We start from the raw sequence: 18055 nt of genomic DNA, 5'->3' as shown, positions 1-18055 counted from the left end.
CTCCTCGGCTCCCACATAAACAAGCAACACGATCTCCACCCCAACATCCATGGCCCACACGTCGGTCTCACGCCCGACCTGCCAAAGAGAGAGGCGAACAATCCTGGTCACATTCAGCAAACTGAAGAAGAGATAAGATCAGATCATGCGGGGCACCAGCTGCAGAATCTGGGCAAAGGCATGTGCGAGTGGCCAACAGACACTTTCACACTCTTTTATATTCTGCAAGTATAATAAGGGGAAAAAAACGGGACAGATGCACGATGGTGATGTCACCGATGCAGCAAGTTGCGCGCATTGTACTAGTCAAAGCGCACCACGCGGTGTATATATACCCCCTTCCCTCCCCACGGCCCTGGCAAAAGGTCGTGAAAGAAAGGAAAGCAAGAGGAGGAGGAGCAGAGGAAGAATATATATCCATCCACACACCACACGCACACATACCTCCAGAAATCTCCACGGAGTTGCAAGCATGGGCGGATTCAGCGGCGCTACAGGTCTCGCGGTGTACCGCGAAGAAGACGATGAGGAGCTGTTCGAGACATCGTCTTCGATCTCCGGCGACTCCGACGATGAGGAGGACCAGTTCTCCGATGGGGAGGGCGCCGGAGCTCTGGAGCACCAGTTTACGCAGCAATCGCAGCAGCCGGTGCGGAGATTGAATTCTGACAGCCTCTACGATCTGTCGTCTATGATGGCACAGCTCCCTGTCAAGTAAGTCATCCGACTTCTCTTTCTTTTTACATACAGACATCAAATTGAGAGAAAGGGGGGCAAAAATTCTCAACTCGTGTGTTGTCCTCTCTCTGCAGGAAAGGGCTATCCAAATACTATGACGGCAAGTCTCAATCGTTCGCGTGTATGTCTGAGGTGAGGTGCCTGGAAGATCTGCGCAAGAAAGAGACACCCTACAAGAAGATGAAGGCATCCAGGAGTTATGTGGCATTAGACGAAGAGCAGGACTGTCATATGCCCGGTCCTAACAACAGGGCACCCGGAAGTTCTTGCGCAAACCTGGTGGCCCGGAACAACAGCAAAAACATGCTCTACAGACCTCCCCCAATCCCTGTAAACAAAAGTGGATACCATCAGTAGGCTCTATGACATGTCTGTGTTTCTATCCAGGGTTTCAACCTCTGTTCTTTTTTTTTCCTTTCATTTTAGAGGGATTTTGTTGACAGGCGTATTGGCCTGTCTCAGATGAAGAGGTTTTCCTTCTCTGCTCTCAATAGAGTATCTCGTATCTTGTTCATGAGACATTGATTCGTGTAAATAACAGTGATACTGTGGCAATCACAAGAATCCAGGTAGCTTAGCTATTTTGTGATCGAAGTAAAGAAGAGAGAGTCGGTAAAAGAGGAACAGCTACATACAAATTTGAGAAAAGTAATCCGATTACATATTCCAGATAAGAGGTTTTCCTTCTCTGCTCTCAATAGAGTATCATCTCTTATCATCTTGTTCACGAAACATTGATTCGTGTGAATAACAGTGATACCGTTGCCATATCACATGATCGTAGCTTGGCTATTTTGTGATCGGAGTAAAGAAGAGAGACAAAATGGGTAAAAAAAAGGATGCCTACATACAAATTTGAGAAAAATAATTCGATTACATATTCCAATTATAAGAGTATGAAGAGCTGGACTTCAGTGCCTGCCCACACAAAAAAATGTCTCACAGGCTAACAATTCAAAATTTCTAACACAAGAGTGAGGTCGCACTCCAGTGTAATTTTTCGAACGGTGTACTTGGAACCCACTTGACTTCTGTGTTGAATCCAGGGGAAAATGGGGAATCAAAAGAGCAGATTTAATCCAATCCAAAATGATTCATTGCTGTTAGAAGGCATATTCATAAATAGCCTGTGCAACTCCATCTTCATCATTAGTAGCGCCAATTACATTTGCCACTGCTTTAGTCTTATCAGATCCATTTGCAAGGGCAACACCAAACGAAGCAAGTTGCAGCATTTCAATGTCATTTTCTCCATCACCAATTGCCATTACCTTGCACAACAGAAATTAATTTCAGAACCTTGCAACTTATTAGTTAATACATAATGGCAATTACATTGCAGCTGATCTTCTTTCAAGTCAAATAGGCTGAAATAGTACTAGTGCTTGCTCAAGGGGCTGCTATCCATGCCAGATTTAGTTTAATTATGTTGTTTTGTTCTGTAGAACTATTGAAGTCATAAAAACAGAAGAGGTTTCACAAACTATACACAGCGATAAGTACCAAAAGAAATGGTCTTGAGAACAACTGCAGTGATTAGTCTTGTGTTCCGTTTGAGTAAGTACCTCACCCTAAGCTCAAAATATTTCGATCCATCATGAATCCATGCTGTGGTTTTGGTAGGATAACACAATTCCTTTTTTTAGTAACACGTGCTTATGACAAATGAGTTAGTGATGGGACCAGGACCAACTGCATCCTCAGACCAAACATTACGACTAGGTTCAGAGCTATAGATTAGAAAGATCCATTTATCTTCCCATTCCTCAAACCAAACACACAACTCCTCAAGATCAATTAGCATGACACTATTAACATCAGAAGCATTATCACAGCTGCTTCACTGGTATCTAAACATTTATCATGATTCATGACCAAACACTTGAATGACCAGGAGTCCAATGCAAAACTCCACGGTCAGAAATGTTGGAAGAAAAGGTAAATAATGTGGATTGCAGAAATCAGGTACCACCATAATTCTTGTCCTGCAATCATTTGTCACAGCAGTTTAGAGCTAACACTGATCTCGTTGGTCTGGAACAATGTTTTGGTATCTTATTTTTACTGAATTTTTCTGCAGCTACTTCAACATTCTACCATAGCTAAGGCTAGCAAGTTTTGATTGGTGCAATGCAAATATATTAGCTGGGGACTAGGTTGGTTGTACCTCATCCGGACTAATGGAAAGGTGGTTCAACAGAATCTTCACACCATTGCCTTTCGAAGTTGCAGGTGGTACAAGTTCAAGCATATCAGGTTGTGCCTGAACAACATGGGCCCTTCCCTCTATCGCCTTTGCCCAGTACGGTCTCAATGCAGACGAAATTCCCTCAGGAGTTTCAAGGAACAATACTTTCTGAATATGAAAAATATGGGAATGTTAAGCTGCAACTTGTCTTAGCATCACAAATAGCATAAGAAAGTGCAATTGATCCAATGATGTTCCATAAAATGGTACCTATCTTGTATACAAAATGGAAAATTCAATCAAAATCGACATTTTTTTATAACAGGAATTGGTCTTTGTTGTGAAGGTAACCCTAAACCTCCTCCATGCATCTGTAAGAAACCTTGTTTATGTTTATATCAACTAAATAAATAACCTTAGAAACTTGCTACTTGAGCATGGATTTTCAAGTAACAAAATACCTACAGACAAATGCTCTGATGCTAATATAGTTTTCAAGGGAGGGAACACTAAAATTATTCGTGCATTTGCTGAATAAACTATTCAGAAAGTTCATTTGATACTTAAATAATAAACATACTTACCTGTATCTCAGCTGTTTCTAAAAGCTCATCAATAGTCGGCACTATTTTAGCCTGCAAAAGAAATTCAAACTACATTCAGAATGGACAGGAATACGATACCCAAAGAGTGATTAAGAACAAACTGCCAACCCACATCATACCTTTGGTTCATGGTATATGTAATGGAGACAATCGACCAAAGGGTGGTCAAACATAGAATAACAATGATCCTGACTAAATGCTACTAATGGTATCTTGTTCTCCAAAGAATATAAGAGTGCCTGCATGAATGCCAATGATATCATATTCGTAGAAGAATAGTTATATGTTGCCTAACACACTAAAGAAAACTGTGCTAATATGCCACTAATCAGTAAGGAGTAACACAAGTTTCTAGATAGATACAGGAGCACCAAGCAAGCAGCGTAGCCTACAGACAATGAAGAGTAAGATTAGTTTATTCGGATAAAAATTCTGCAAGTTCTTTCTCTTGAGCATTCAGGTATTATCTCAGACATAAGAGTCTGCTTTGGAGTTTGGTCTTGTCCTAAGTCAAAACTCTCTAACTCTGACCAAGTTTTAGATTCAGAAAAATGTATTAACATCTTCAAGTTCAAATAAATGGACTTTTGAAATATATTTCACGTCGAATTCAATGAAACAAATTTGACATTGCAGATGTTGGTGCATTTTTTTATAAACTTGGTCAAAGTTAAAGAAGTTTGACTTAGAACAAAACCAAATGAACGATAATTTGGAACAGAGAGGAAGCTCAGTTGGCCAAGGGTGTGGATGTATACCCAAACCACTCAGGTTCAAGTCCACATCGAGGTGAATTTGGGTGCCTATTTTCTTAACGAAATACCACCTAGTTCCTCCCAGGTTGGTCTAGTTTTTTTTGGGTCGAGGTCGTGTTTTGTTCTAGAAAAGGCGCATATTATTTTTAGTTCTTGGTGTGAGTGGAGTGTGTTGTAAGGGCTCTTCCCCTTTTCTTCTTAATAATGATATTCAGCTCTCCTACATGTTCGAGAAAAAAATGGAACAGAGGGGGTAGCATATAAGACATTATACCAGTGTGCAAGAAAAAACATGAAAATTATGTACCATCAATTATGGTTGCTGTCATGCATGAATACAATCTATTTATGTGCAGACATATTTACTAACTATAGTATGACTGTTGATATGGATCCAAAGAAGATATACACAAGACCACAACTAAATATAAAGAAAATAAGTGCATTTCAAAAGCCACAAGATTTTGAACAGAGCAGTGCCCTTCTATCTATACTGCCACTTATGTCCACATTTTTTTTCTCAAACAAAAATAGTTGCTTACCTCTCTACATACTTCTTGGTCCAAATTTCTTTTATAAAGCTGTCTCCCTTCCAAACCATAAACCAACAGACCCTACAAGTGGAAGTATGCACTCGATGAGAGTGGGGATAATGATCACAAGGAAACTCAATGATGCGTAATTTATGTTATGCGATAAGAATACAACAATATTTTTCAAAATAATAATAGAAATAAAGAACGATAAACTACATTGACATACATAATTGGGGGCACATCAACTATCAAATATAGCAGGACACTGGATGAAGAGTAGAAGCACTAAGCACCATGGAATTACAAACATAAGTTTTCTGTGTCCAATGCCATCCGTGTATCATCTCAGCCAGCTAATAGGGACCCAAGTGGACTGTGTGGAGTGGTGTGTAGATGAATTAGTCCCAAACTGGAAGTTTTAAGTATATAGATTATAGATAGACAATAGAAACCTTCACCTATGATTGAGGGTGACCATGACTATTTTAGTTAGAAAGGTCTCTCAACCTTTTCTTTCCCCTAAGATTTTTCCCAATTCTGGTGAATTCTGCAAGTACACAGAAAATGCAAAAAGTACAAAAACATACACGATAATTTGTCCTATTGGGTTTATCACCCCAGATGTAGTTAGGGTCCCAATAAGGACATGTTGTAAGTAATACAAGGTTTTCAGTAAACTGAATGTATTGATAATGATCAGGATGTTTAGAGGTGTAGCACTTTCATTACTCAAGACAACTAATGACTAAAATGACTGCATTTTCCATTAAATGTACTTCATAACAACCTGAAGGAATACACCAGGCGATGATTCTGAAACAATGCCAGTTCTTCCAGATAAGTCCACCATACTAAGAGCATCAATTACAGCAGAACGTGCCTGATTTCAGAATGAGCATGGAAGCAAAATAATCATCAGCGGTACTGAAAAGATCTAATTCTCCAAAAAAAAAGACAACCAAGGCAAATAATTTCCATTCAAACTTCATACAAATTATGTTCAAGGAAAAAAAGCTTAACAAATTAGGTTATGGGCCGTAAGACTAGAGAGGCGGAGAGAGATTGAGGTTTGGATGTTGCCTCCAGCTTGTCCAACGACCAATTTGCGACTGTTGACTGATAGCAGTGTGGTCATCTGGATTGGCACAAAATATTGGTGCACCCACGCAAGACAAAAAAAAACATCGGCACACAGCTAAACTTAGATTACCAAATCCTCTGCCAATGCTCGGCCCAACACAATGGCTGGATAAGTGAATGATTGCTTCCAAACACGCCTGGAGTATCATATTATGAGTTTATGACAAGGCTATTGACATAGGCTACCTCATACTCTAGAGGATGGCCAACATACCAATGCAGGAGTGCGGGACTAGTAAAGAATATCTAGAGCTTGATGAGCTGCTAAAAAACTCAAGAATCATTTTGGTCAAACACAGATGATCTTTTGCAAAAAGAAGTTGGGTATTCCTTGGAATACCCAGGAACCAAGCTGCCTCTGCCCATGGGTGATGCCTGATGCCCTAGTGTGAGTGGTCCCAGGTCAGATCATTCCTTTGGTTTTAGGTGATTATCTCTTAAGATGTTTTTTGCAATCTCCTCTTACCTCCTGGGTAGGTAAGGGGGTTCCCTTGTACAGGACCGTTTTTTCCTCTCTATAGTATATAAAGATATGCAACTCTCCTGCCTGTTAAAAAAAAAAGGTGACACGCCTAATCAAACTTAAGCCTCGTTTGGTTCCGCTTCAGACAGCTCCGGCTCCACCTGCGCGCATACTGTGCTGCACTAGGCGTTCCTGTAGAACAGTGTAGCGGGGGCACTGTAGCGACTCCGGCAAAATAGAACAGGGAACAGGGAGGAGAGACAGGAGCCAGTGTTGGGGGGCTCCGGCGGCTCAGCCACAGTAGCACTACAGTGCTGCTGGAGTGCCCGCTATGATGATTCTTGATACACTAGGCTTAGCAGGCTACAGTGCCCAGTACAGTGCTCCTCAAGAGTTATGATGATCACTTTTGGCATCTTGATACACTAGGCTTAGTAGGCTATATCAAGGTCATCCAATGGTTTCAATTAAAATAATTAAAAAATCATATAGCACCTCTGCTCTTCGAATAGATTAGTTGAACAAGAGCAAAGAATGTATAATACCTTTCCAGTGGCAATAACTATGTTTACGCCTCTTGACCTGGCTTCTCTTAGAGCTTCTGCATTCCTTGCTGTAACTTGACTTTTACTGTTGAGCAGCGTGCCTTGTTCAAAGGAAAAAAACAATAATAGTGAAAACTATAGCACATCTAGACTGTAAAGATGTGCAAAGAGCAAAGGATATACCATCCATATCACAAAAAATATATTTGAATTTTGGTTTGTAAAATCTTAGGCTGCCAGCTTTCTTCAGACCATTTGTCACTTGCCCTGTAAACATTCTTAGACACCCAGAGCTCGATTAGATCATGTGTGTGGTGGGCATTTCTATAACATATTAACTTAGAAATTTCATTAAGAATATACCATCCAATGAATCTGTTTGAGGCTTGCTTGAATCCAGAGCACTCTTAGCTAGACCTTTTCCTTTCCACCTTAGACTTTTTAAAATGAGATGCTCCTCCTTCTCCAATTCTGCTGCAGCCTCATTGCTCGACTCGTGATGAAAACCAAGAAGATGCAATATGCCACGAACCTAATAGAGTAAACAAGTAATGTGTAGAATAATATTTGAAGCGGTAGTTGTAAGAGTCGGTGCAGTTATGCAGTTTGGAATTGTGCACACAAATTGAGGTAGATGGTATGCTTGCAATACCTTACTAGATTGATTATGGTGCATTTAAGTAGAGGTAAAACTGGATATGTGAAATGAAAAGGTGCCTAGATGGACTTATTTTGGCTTGAGATGTCCATAAGGAATACACAAACTATGATCAATTTCAAAGGAACTGTGAGGAATTCAGGGAAGAAAAGTAAAAGAACCATACCACTAGAACCCGCACTTCATCAAGAAGTGTAACACATTTCTCCTCAGCTTGCCTTGCAGCTGCCTCAACAGATATTACTATATCACCTAACATTAGCTGCATTAAAAAGATATTCAGAGAAGGAGAAGAAAATAAGATGCATGGGTAAAGCTAAGAGCATAACAACATTCAAAAAAGTATTCCTACTTACAATGGGAACATCAAGATCTGGAATGTACTGGGACATCGAGAGCATATCAGTAGTGCAGTCCTCGCCTCTCCATTCTTTGTTAAGATCTTGGATGAAGTTACCATTGCAAAGCAATACAGAAACCTCAACCTTATCATACTTCCCAACATCACTTATTGATGTATCTCGGGTGCTGTAGCTGGAATCCAGAAGTCCATCAAGTGCAATCTTCATTGCCATTGGGACATTTAACTTTAGGATTTCTACAATGTTCTGCACGTGCATATGACAGAAAATTTACAAACATATATGAACAACTCATCAGTCTGAGAGAAGTAGGCTACTAAAGCTAAATCACAACAGAACACAAAAACAATACGTACACACATAAATAGCTAAATTTAGGTGACCAATAGGCACCCAACTACCCACTACCCAAACAAAAGCCAGAATCACAGTTACAGGTATACTTAGGTATGACCTACATTTTCCCAGGCTACTCATGTCTTGGTCAAAGAAAATTCTACCAAGACTGTTATGGCAGTGCCATCGGGAAGAAAGTACTTCCATTTAATGTAAAGGTATCTTTTTGGGATGTGCATTACCAGAAACCCATGTTAAAACTTAACAAAAACTGCAACAAACATACAAACATATCTAAAAATCAACTGCATTCACCACCATTCACCATGAGGAAACAAACAGCTCAAAAGCCAGATAATACTGGAAGTCCACAATAACTAAACATAAATAGGTCAAATAGCTTGAGTAACCAGAATGCATCAACTACACAAATCTGAGCCATTATTACAAGCCAAATACAGTTCTTTTTTTTTTCCTTAGAAAGAACCTACATTGTCCTAGACAACATATTACTGGTGAAAGATATCTCTACTAAAACATGTGCTGAGAGACCTGAAACATGTACGTCCTTAGTGCTTAGGTACTTCTCAGGATGTGCCACTCCAATCATTCATATTGAGTACATGGAGACATAACCAGTTCAAAATGGCAAAACATGGTCTCTAATCAGCCAGTTACATAAATGAACAGCTGCATTGATCAAAACAAAAGGCAACAGTCTTACAGTTCTAAATTGTTCTGCAATATCAGGACAAAACATGGTGCACCATAACGGTGCACCAAATATAAACAGTTGCAGGATTCTCATCGGCATTTCCAATTAACACAACTAAAGCAGCAGGAATAATAAGGAGAAGTTCCATAAAGCGTGATGTGTACCAGCACTTCTGGGTCGTCGGGCATGTCCTCCTCGACGCCGATGCGAGCGATGAGCTCGATCTCGCTCTCCTTCGGCGGAGGTGGGGGCGGGGGCGGCGGTGCGTCCTGAGGCTGCGACCGCTTCGCCGACGCCTGTCCGCGCCGTCCCTTGCGGAACCCGCGGATTCCAGCGAGGAACCCTGCGAACGGCGGCGGCGCCGCTATCGAGGGCTCAGGGGTGCCCGTGTGCCCGCGCCAGGAGAGCAGCGAGGCCGCGAGTGCAGCCCCGGCAGCGGGGGGCAGGGGCAGCGCCGCGCCGGGGAAGGGCGGCGGTGGCGGGAGGTGGAGGGACGAGCGCGAGGCGAACGGGAGCGCGCGTGACACGATCCGCGCCATGGCCGTGCCCCCGGTCGTGTGGCGGCGGGAGGGAGGGAGGAGGAGGTTGGAAGAGAGGGTTTTTGGTTGGTTTGTTTGGCTCGTCCAATTTTGATTCGTACGGAACATGTTTCCTCGGACCAGGGTTTGGGGTTTGCTCGCACACCTTCACCTCTCTGAATTATGAAATGGGATCGATCTTCAGTTCACTAGCTTGGGCATTTGGAGTACATGTACTACAGTTTCAGTTGGAGATTGCGTTTTTGTTCTGCTCCCATGATCGCTTCGTCGTTTGGAGATTCCATGGAATATCTCCCCAGAAAGTGAACAAATGAGAAATCAGCAAAGAAACGAGGATCACAGATTCACAGTACACCACCACGCACGTCAAGCAGTAAGAGAATAACGTCAGCAAAGTCGAATGCAAATTCACGACAATTTCATGTACAGACAGAAGGAATTTAGGGGGTGTTTGGTTTTTATATGAAAATTTTAGTCCCTATCCCATCGGATGTTTGAACACATGCATGAAGTATTAAATATAGACGAAAAAAATAACTAATTGCACAGATTGTGGCTAATTTGTGAGACGAATTTTTTAAGCCTAATTAGTCCATGATTTGACAATGTGGTGCTACAATAAATATGCACTAATGGTGGATTAATTAGGCTTAATAAATTCGTCTCGTAAATTAATCTCCATCTATATAATTAGTTTTATAATTAACTCATATTTAGTTTTCCTAAATAGCATCCGAACGTCCGATGTGACATAAACTAAAATTTAGTCCATGAAACCAAACACCCCCTTAAGTCGCAGGTAGTACAAATTTGTCAACAATCAATCAAATTGAGGTCGATGCCGTCCCGTTGGCTGAAAAGACCTGTTTTTATTTCAAGTAAACAATGATGCAAATTGCAATGAATCACATGCTTTTGAGAAAAAACAAGGATATTTGACGCGTTCACAGCTCTACACTCTAAAAACTAAACAACCCCTCTGGCTATGCACACAACTTTCTTCCCGATGGCACTGCCATGGCTATAAACCCAGGCTTCTACAAATCCTATTTGGATGATTGCCTATCTAGAGATACACTCTTGATTCAACATGGAAAACTGGAGAAAGACACTACCTAGCAGGCGCGAACCTCAGTGAACCGGCTTGAAGCTGGTTCACAATTGCTGTTGTTAAGTTTCAGGGAGCCAAAGAGGCAGGACAATCTTTTCATGATGGGCCTGCGAGTGGCAACTACCAACAACACGGCATCTTTCCTAGTACCAATATAAGTATCATAGCCCTCAAGATCTGCTTCAGTTATGAGGACTGCATCGGTGCACCCAGTGGGGCTGGCTGGCTTAGATAGCATAATTTGAGAAAGTAATAAGCCACTATCTTCGCAGTCAAACTCCATCACGTGGTAATCATCATTTTCTGTGTTCGTATGGCGAGCTTCAATGGCTTCTAGGAAACAGCCCAGGTTTGTACTCCGTACCGGAAGTTGTCCAGTGGTGAGAGTTCCAAATGAGCTAACAGCCTGCAAAATTGTGTGAATTGTCATAAAGTGTCTTAACACCAGTAGTATTGTACTAATAACTTAGAATGCAATCACAAAAGACTCCATACATGCCACTGCGATGGTGCCAAAAGCACTCTAGGCCTAATGGATCGGACATGATCCAAAGCTGCTTCAGGGGTCATGTTCCTGTATTTAATCTGCAACACAAGGATTGTCAGGAAATTAAACAGGAGCATGCATACTGAGTCCAAATACAAATGTAGTTCATCCTACCAAGTAGCACAATACAATAGTGGTGCTTCGTCCTCTTCCAGCTTTACAATGAACATACGTAGTACGGCCTTGTAATGCATTCCCTGAAAAGAAGGCAGCTATATATTGAATCTACCAATTTGAGAGTGTGTATTCAAAATTTCAAAGAGTAACAAAAAAATTTTATTTGCTGATTGCATAAATCCTAGCTTCTGGCAATGTATAACTGATTAAAAAATCACATAGCACTAATTGTATAATTGATTTTGGGTTGAATGCTTGAATAGCCTATCATTTTGTGTCATTTTCATTTTTTTTAATACATGTACATAGTATATATATTATATACTACATATGCATAACCTTTTGGCAAAAATACCAATGAATTTGGCTGGGCATGCCCTGTCATAGATTGCTGTTTGACACAAATCAAGAATTTAGATTATAGACATGCTTTGATGGGTTATGATTCTAGTTTGTTTGTTTGAATGACTGACAGACATTGTGTAATGGCTAGGCTCATTTCAATGTATTTCAATAGCAAATCTACAATAGTTTCACATAATTGTCATGCATGATGTCATATACAATGACATCTAACAGAACCATAGTCCGGAGGTTGGGGATGCACTGTGCAATAAAAGATAGTGCTGCAGCTTCTTTGTAACCATACCTACCACCGCAGAATCTAATTGGCAATACATACCTAACGACATAAACAATAGTTGACCAGTGATCAAAATAATAACCCGCTTTCCTTTTCTGAGTTAACTGCTACTGCTTTGCTTCCCTAAGTTTGAGCCAACCACCACCAACTCTCCTACCTATGATTCAACGGTTACTCTTTGGAAGAAAAAAATCCATAACAAAAAGGTACCACGGATGCAAGGAAAATAAAATAATAGAAACTGATCAGAGCTGGGGTTATGTTTCAGAAAAAAAAAAGTATGAATTTGCTATCGTGTATTTTTTGTACATAAAAATAAACAAGGAAGGGCAAGAACTTACAGTGGATGAAATCTATGGCTTGAGAAATATCCTCGACTGAAGGTGCAAAGAGGTAATCTCTTGTTGGAATTACCAGGTGCTCAATCTCATTCGCCTAGTAAAAGAAAACATGTGTTGTTATTTGTACATGTTTTCACATTGCATATGCACAACAGTTCAATTGAGTCCACTGAACTCTGAACTAACATACATGCAAAAGGATAGACTTGGCCAGTGCTGAAGATGGCAACTCTATCAAATTCTAAACACAAATGGAGTCACATAACTAGCATAAGATGGAAGAGTTACCTGATATAAAGATGTTGGGACAAGAGTTTCATAAGGTTCATTCAACGTTACAACCCCTTGAACTCCAAGCTGCTTCAATTGCGGAACATCACTTGGAAAAGGAACAGCGCCAAGCAAAATAAACTGAATGGAGATCAGGAAAAAAAAGATTAGGCAGAGGCATTTCAGAGTGCACATTCTTCTGATACATAATTAGAAATTTAGAAAACTAGGTCGTGTGAAGACTGAAGAAAAAATGAAACAATTAATAACACCAGTCAAGGACTCAAGGTTTGCTACTCCTGTGAAGGCAGGGCTCCAGGGCCCTAGGCTTGTGAATATTCATCATCGGTGCTAAATGATATATACACAAAATACTAAAAGGACGAGCTGAAACAAACATGCGCGTTGACGGCAAGTACCCACAGTCTTCTCACAACTGGGTTAAAATTGGAACGTCTGACAAAAGCAAGCACGAGAACAATCACTGCTCACAAGGGGGCAATGAGGTGATATATTTCCTCACTGCTGAGTAGAAGTCACTCTTAAGCACAAACGAGCTTTGTTGGGCGATATATTTCCCTGCTGCTGAGTAAAAGTCACTCTTAAGCACAAACGAGGTTAACAAAGCAAAGTCAATCCCTGCGTAGAACTCAAATTTATGGCCACTAGCAAGTGCATAACTACAGAGGAAAAAAAACTTGATAAAACACCCAACTATCCGAGCATCACAAATCCAACATTAACAGTACTGATCTCAGCCACAGGAATAAGTCAATAATAATCAGAACGTACAATACCATCCAGAATACTACTAACCACAGAATCCACGCAGAACAAAAGCAAGGAAGGGCCAGTACCTGGTCGACGCGATCCCACCACCGGAAGTCCGCCTCGAACCGGTTGCGCAAGACGTTGTAGAGCAACGTCGGGTAGAACAGCACCCTCGCGCCGGCGCCGACGAGCGCGCGCTTCGCCTTAAGCCGAACGAGCTCGCCGCCACCGCTCGCCTCCTGAACCCCCTCCTGCTGCTCCTGCTGCCACACCAGGCCCCCGTCACCGTCTCCCAATTCGCAGATCCTCATTTCCCACCACCACAACAGCTCGCGAATCCTCGCGCTGCCGAGACGCCTCCAGCGTCCTCCTCCGCTTCCACAGCGAGCAGATCCGTGGAGGAACGGAAGAGGAGGGGAATCGGTGGATCGAGAGAGTGGGACTACTGGTAGCCTAGCCTTGCTCGCGACCGTGGCCTGGGGACGCGAGAAATGGGACGAGTGATTTTTGTCTAAAACCCCACAGCAGCAGAATGCGGAGACAGGTGGCACGGAGTGCTGAATCGGAAGGAAGCAGAGCTGGCTCTCGCTGGTGGAGTTAAGTGGCGGAAACGTGGGTGCGTTTCCTTCTCAGGTACTCGGGCATTTGCAGTTTTGCATAACCGCTCCCCTCTTCTTATTGGGTGGGGTAGGAGCAACCATGGTCATATTCGTTTGGCTGATAAGTTATGGCTGAAAATATGGTTGGTTGATTTGGTGTGAGAGAAAAATATTATTTATTGGCTGAAAAAATACGGCTTATAAGCCACGCGAACATGATGAATTTCCCAAATATTTCTTTCGTGGTCCGGCGCCGATGCCTTTGTAAGGTCTCAATTTACAAGATGTGTGTTACAAGAAGGCAGTAGCTAAGGGCTTGTTCGATAGGCATTTTTGTTGATTGTCGTGGCTCCCAACAGGGTACTGCAGCGGCAGCAGAAACAGCTGTGGCTGCTACAGGAAACACGCCCTGAGTAACAAGACTACACCTAACCATAGAACGCACTGCCTTTAGTAACACAGCCCAGAAGCATCACTCAGAAGCGTGCATGAAACACAATTTTGGGCTATAGGGGGGTTATGGGCAGAAAAGTGCCTCATTAGCAATCGCACGCGTCAATCACTTTCCGAGGGCAGAATTGTGAAACCGCCCGTTTATTGCCAAACCAAACACTTCGGATCGGATATCCATCGCGCCCTCAGACCTCAGGTCACCCCGGTCCAATCAGCGCCGTACATTCAGCATCCAATGAGCCGTCCTCCCACGACCCCAGGACAGACCAGCGCCGTCGAATCTGGATCGGTGGATCCGACGGCGCCAAATGACATGCCCGCGCCCCCATCGCTCTGACAAGTCACGCGGGACGTACGCGCACGACCTGCCGGCCGCCCCACGTGGAACCACCCCATTCCGTGCTCCCGGCGGGGCCCGGTGGGCGGTGTCGGTTGGACGCATCCCGTTGGTGGATAGGAGTGGAAGTGTGGAACAGTGGGGTGAGCCCACGGCGGCTGAGAGCCTTGGGACTCGGGAGTGATCATGTTTTGGTGGGCCCGAGAAGTGGAGTGAGCTTACGCACGGTTGAGAAGACAGCTGAAATTAATTTATTATAAAAAAATACTATAGATTCTAATCGATGCTGCCTTTCCGCGCGAGTTTACTGAAAAAGCAGAGAAAATCCACGTAAACAAATGCGTAGATAACCTGCAGATAGTATAGTAACTTTTGTTGTAGTCTCGAAAGGAAGGGGGTCTAGGGAAAGACAGGGCGTGCACTGTCTGGGTCTAGGTGGTGGTGCGTCGGATGACGCCATGTACACGGTTTAAGATATGCATGAATCTAATGCGGCACTCACATGATTAGCCTATAGGAGTAATTAGAAAAGTGCTTACACGGGCTCTGTAGTCTGTTAGACCGCAATACTCCTACGTGGACGCCACCGGCTGGTGCCTGGTTTATTCTGCACGAGGCATCTCCAGCGGGCGTGGCGTGGCGTGAATCGCTGTTTTGGAATGGCATCAAAGGTATCCGTGTGAACGCCCGCCTCTGATCAGATTCGCCACGTATGATGCATTGATGCCCGGCGATCTTTTTTCCTCGCCTGAGAGCGGAGTGGACGTTGGAGTGTGAAGCAGATGACGATGCATCGCCTTCGCGCGTCACGCTCAGCGCATCGCCAGCGTCACACATGACGATCGCGAGTTCGTGATTTTTCTGAACTGACCAGTGACCAGTAAGACTGAATTTGTCATGATGCTTGGTGCATGCAGCTTGCGGGAGCCAGGAATCTGGTCGTCATCGTCATACTTGTAGCAGCACAGCGACGAGAAAAACTAGTTTAGGCTCGTTTGGAATGGAGATCCTCAAAGAAACTTCAAACGAATGTGATTCCTATGTTTCGATGACGTAACACTATGTTTGGATCACAGGAATTCTATTAAAAGGATAGCATTCTTTCACAAAATACAGGAATTAAAACATCCACTTCAACTTGAATTTTTCACAGAAACCGAGGAACATGTGCGTGCTAGAGAGAAATAGTGACGGTTGGTTCCAGCCTTCCAAACATTACTTTTTGCTACCTTCTTTGTGTTTTGCATTCCTTTGTTTGCTCACTTCGTTCTTGTTTTAAACAGCTTCTATAGCATGTTCGTTTGCTCGTAAACAATCGTAAATTTTCAGTTAGAATCACACCAAACTAGTCAATAGTAAATAATTCATTTACGGCCTCCCGAACAGGCTGCTAATGTGCCATATGATGTGTCAGCAATTGAAGATAGACTAGAAAATACGAGCTACCTAGGAGTACTTCTATGCAGATTGTACCATCAGTATTATTTTATGATTTGAATCTAATTTCTGGTGGTTAAAGTATCGCTGCAGACGGGGGAATGAGTGGCCACAGCTCGTGACAGTTACAGTGCAGAAAATGCTGAAGGCAAACAGACATAGGCGGGCCAGAAACAAAAGAGAGAGAAAAAAAGAAATGCCATTTCGCCGCGTATTTGCAGCAGAAGTGGCTGATGGATGGCCCATGACATTATTGCGTGTTTTGAGAACTGAAATGGCGTTTTCAAGAATACGGACGCACGCTATATTGGATGGCACTTTCATAGTATTTCGTTTATATTTGTATACAGAAATATAAACACACGAAACCCCGTGTTCCTCTAGTCGTGTCCTGCCAGCCACTAGTGGATGGATATTGCTTAATGCTTATCGCATCTCTATCTCCATTCTCCAACTTTCACTTCCGGCGTGTACTCCATTGAGGCCCGAAAGCAATAAGAATTACGTGGAATAATAGATTGATTGATTAAAGAGACCTATGTATGTATATATATATGAGAGAGAAGATCCTGTGGTTTATAGAAATAGAACCAAACCGAGATCTCCTCATATCTCTCTAACCAAATAGAGGACCGGCCGGCTATACCAAGGCCCAGGCCCATATACACACGCATATATACATTTACAGTCTAACACCCTCACGCAATCACAGCGTCGTATTTGCGAACGTTGAGACTGGACCGAAACTCCGTGAAGATAGAAGAAGGCAAGTATTTGGTGAAGATGTCGGCGAACTGAGACGTCGTCAGGACGTGAAGGACGCGGACAGCACCAAGAGCCACTCGTTCTCGGACGAAGTGAAGATCGATCTCAATATGCTTGGTACGCTGATGCTGAACGGGGTTGGAAGACATGTAAACTATACTGATGTTGTCACAATACACCAATGTTGCTTGATGCAGAGGTGTATGTAGCTCGAACAATAGCTGGCGCAACCAGGAAGCCTCTGCAGCCGCATTAGCTACAGCATGGTACTCAGCTTCAGCACTGTAGCGGGAGACAGTGTTCTGGCGCTTGGAGGACCAGGAGACCAAGTTGTCATCGAGGAACACAGCGTAGCCCGAGGTGGACTTACGAGTGTCAGGACAACCGGCCCAATCTGCATCTGAGTAGACCACAAGATCAGACTAACTGGAGGCACGGATATGAAGGCCCAAGTCCAAAGTACCACGAACATAGCGAAAAATCCACTTTCAGAGCTGCAAGGTGAGGTTCCCGTGGGTCGTGCATGTGTAGACACACCTTGTGGGGGTATTAACCCCTATACCCTTACGGCTAAGCTTGGGCTGGCCCGGATCGATGGGTTCAGTCCACCCGAAAGATGACGTGCGGCCCAGTTAACCTGATCGGAGTCCCGCACAAGGAATCAAGACGGATTTGGCGACCAAGCAGGATCCTGGTCGGTTAGAATAGGAATCCTTATCCGGCCAGATATGGCAATTGTAACTGACCAGGATTAGTTTCCAGATCTGTAACCCTGCCCCCCGGACTATATAAGGCGGGCAGGGGACCCCTCTAAAAAAGATCTCTCATTGACATACAACAATACAAATCAGACGCAGGACGTAGGTATTACGCCTTCTTGGCGGCCGAACCTGGATAAAACCTCGTGTCTGTCTTACGTCACCGTCTTGTTTGGGGCTTGCGCATCTGTCTGCCGATAATCTACTACCTTGGGCATACCCCTAGGTAGACTGCCGACCATATTTCGTCGACAGTGGCGCGCCAGGTAGGGGGTGTGCGTACTGCTCTCCAAGCAAACAAGATGGTCATCATCTCTGGCTCCATG

General features: G+C 43.2%; 3 protein-coding genes across 3 annotated transcripts; 1 reads left to right on the top strand and 2 right to left on the bottom strand.

The window, feature by feature from the left end:
* The first annotated feature begins 354 nt into the window (after positions 1-354).
* LOC136456519 (protein OXIDATIVE STRESS 3-like) lies at positions 355-1259 on the top strand. The gene is made up of 2 exons (XM_066456422.1): positions 355-714; positions 813-1259. Exons 1-2 carry the CDS (start codon positions 473-475, stop codon positions 1093-1095), a joined length of 525 nt encoding a protein of 174 aa, XP_066312519.1. The 5' UTR covers positions 355-472; the 3' UTR covers positions 1096-1259.
* A 171-nt stretch (positions 1260-1430) lies between these two features.
* Positions 1431-10271, bottom strand: LOC136456513 (endoribonuclease YBEY, chloroplastic-like). Its single transcript, XM_066456417.1, has 12 exons — positions 9206-10271; positions 7985-8236; positions 7795-7890; positions 7334-7502; positions 7154-7237; positions 6971-7071; positions 5610-5702; positions 4829-4900; positions 3651-3770; positions 3511-3561; positions 2906-3094; positions 1431-2009 (listed from the first exon to the last, which is right to left on the bottom strand). Exons 1-12 carry the CDS (start codon positions 9686-9688, stop codon positions 1842-1844), a joined length of 1878 nt encoding a protein of 625 aa, XP_066312514.1. The 5' UTR covers positions 9689-10271; the 3' UTR covers positions 1431-1841.
* A 127-nt stretch (positions 10272-10398) lies between these two features.
* Positions 10399-13986, bottom strand: LOC136456518 (phosphatidylglycerophosphate phosphatase PTPMT2-like). Its single transcript, XM_066456421.1, has 6 exons — positions 13467-13986; positions 12628-12750; positions 12340-12433; positions 11353-11435; positions 11187-11276; positions 10399-11097 (listed from the first exon to the last, which is right to left on the bottom strand). Exons 1-6 carry the CDS (start codon positions 13689-13691, stop codon positions 10696-10698), a joined length of 1017 nt encoding a protein of 338 aa, XP_066312518.1. The 5' UTR covers positions 13692-13986; the 3' UTR covers positions 10399-10695.
* Between the last annotated feature and the right edge of the window lie 4069 nt (positions 13987-18055).

Source organism: Miscanthus floridulus, chromosome 6 (genome assembly GCF_019320115.1).
Source record: "Miscanthus floridulus cultivar M001 chromosome 6, ASM1932011v1, whole genome shotgun sequence".
NCBI lineage: Eukaryota > Viridiplantae > Streptophyta > Magnoliopsida > Poales > Poaceae > Miscanthus > Miscanthus floridulus.
The sequence above is the reverse complement of the archived record's forward strand: the minus strand, read 5'-3'. Positions and strand labels throughout refer to the sequence as shown.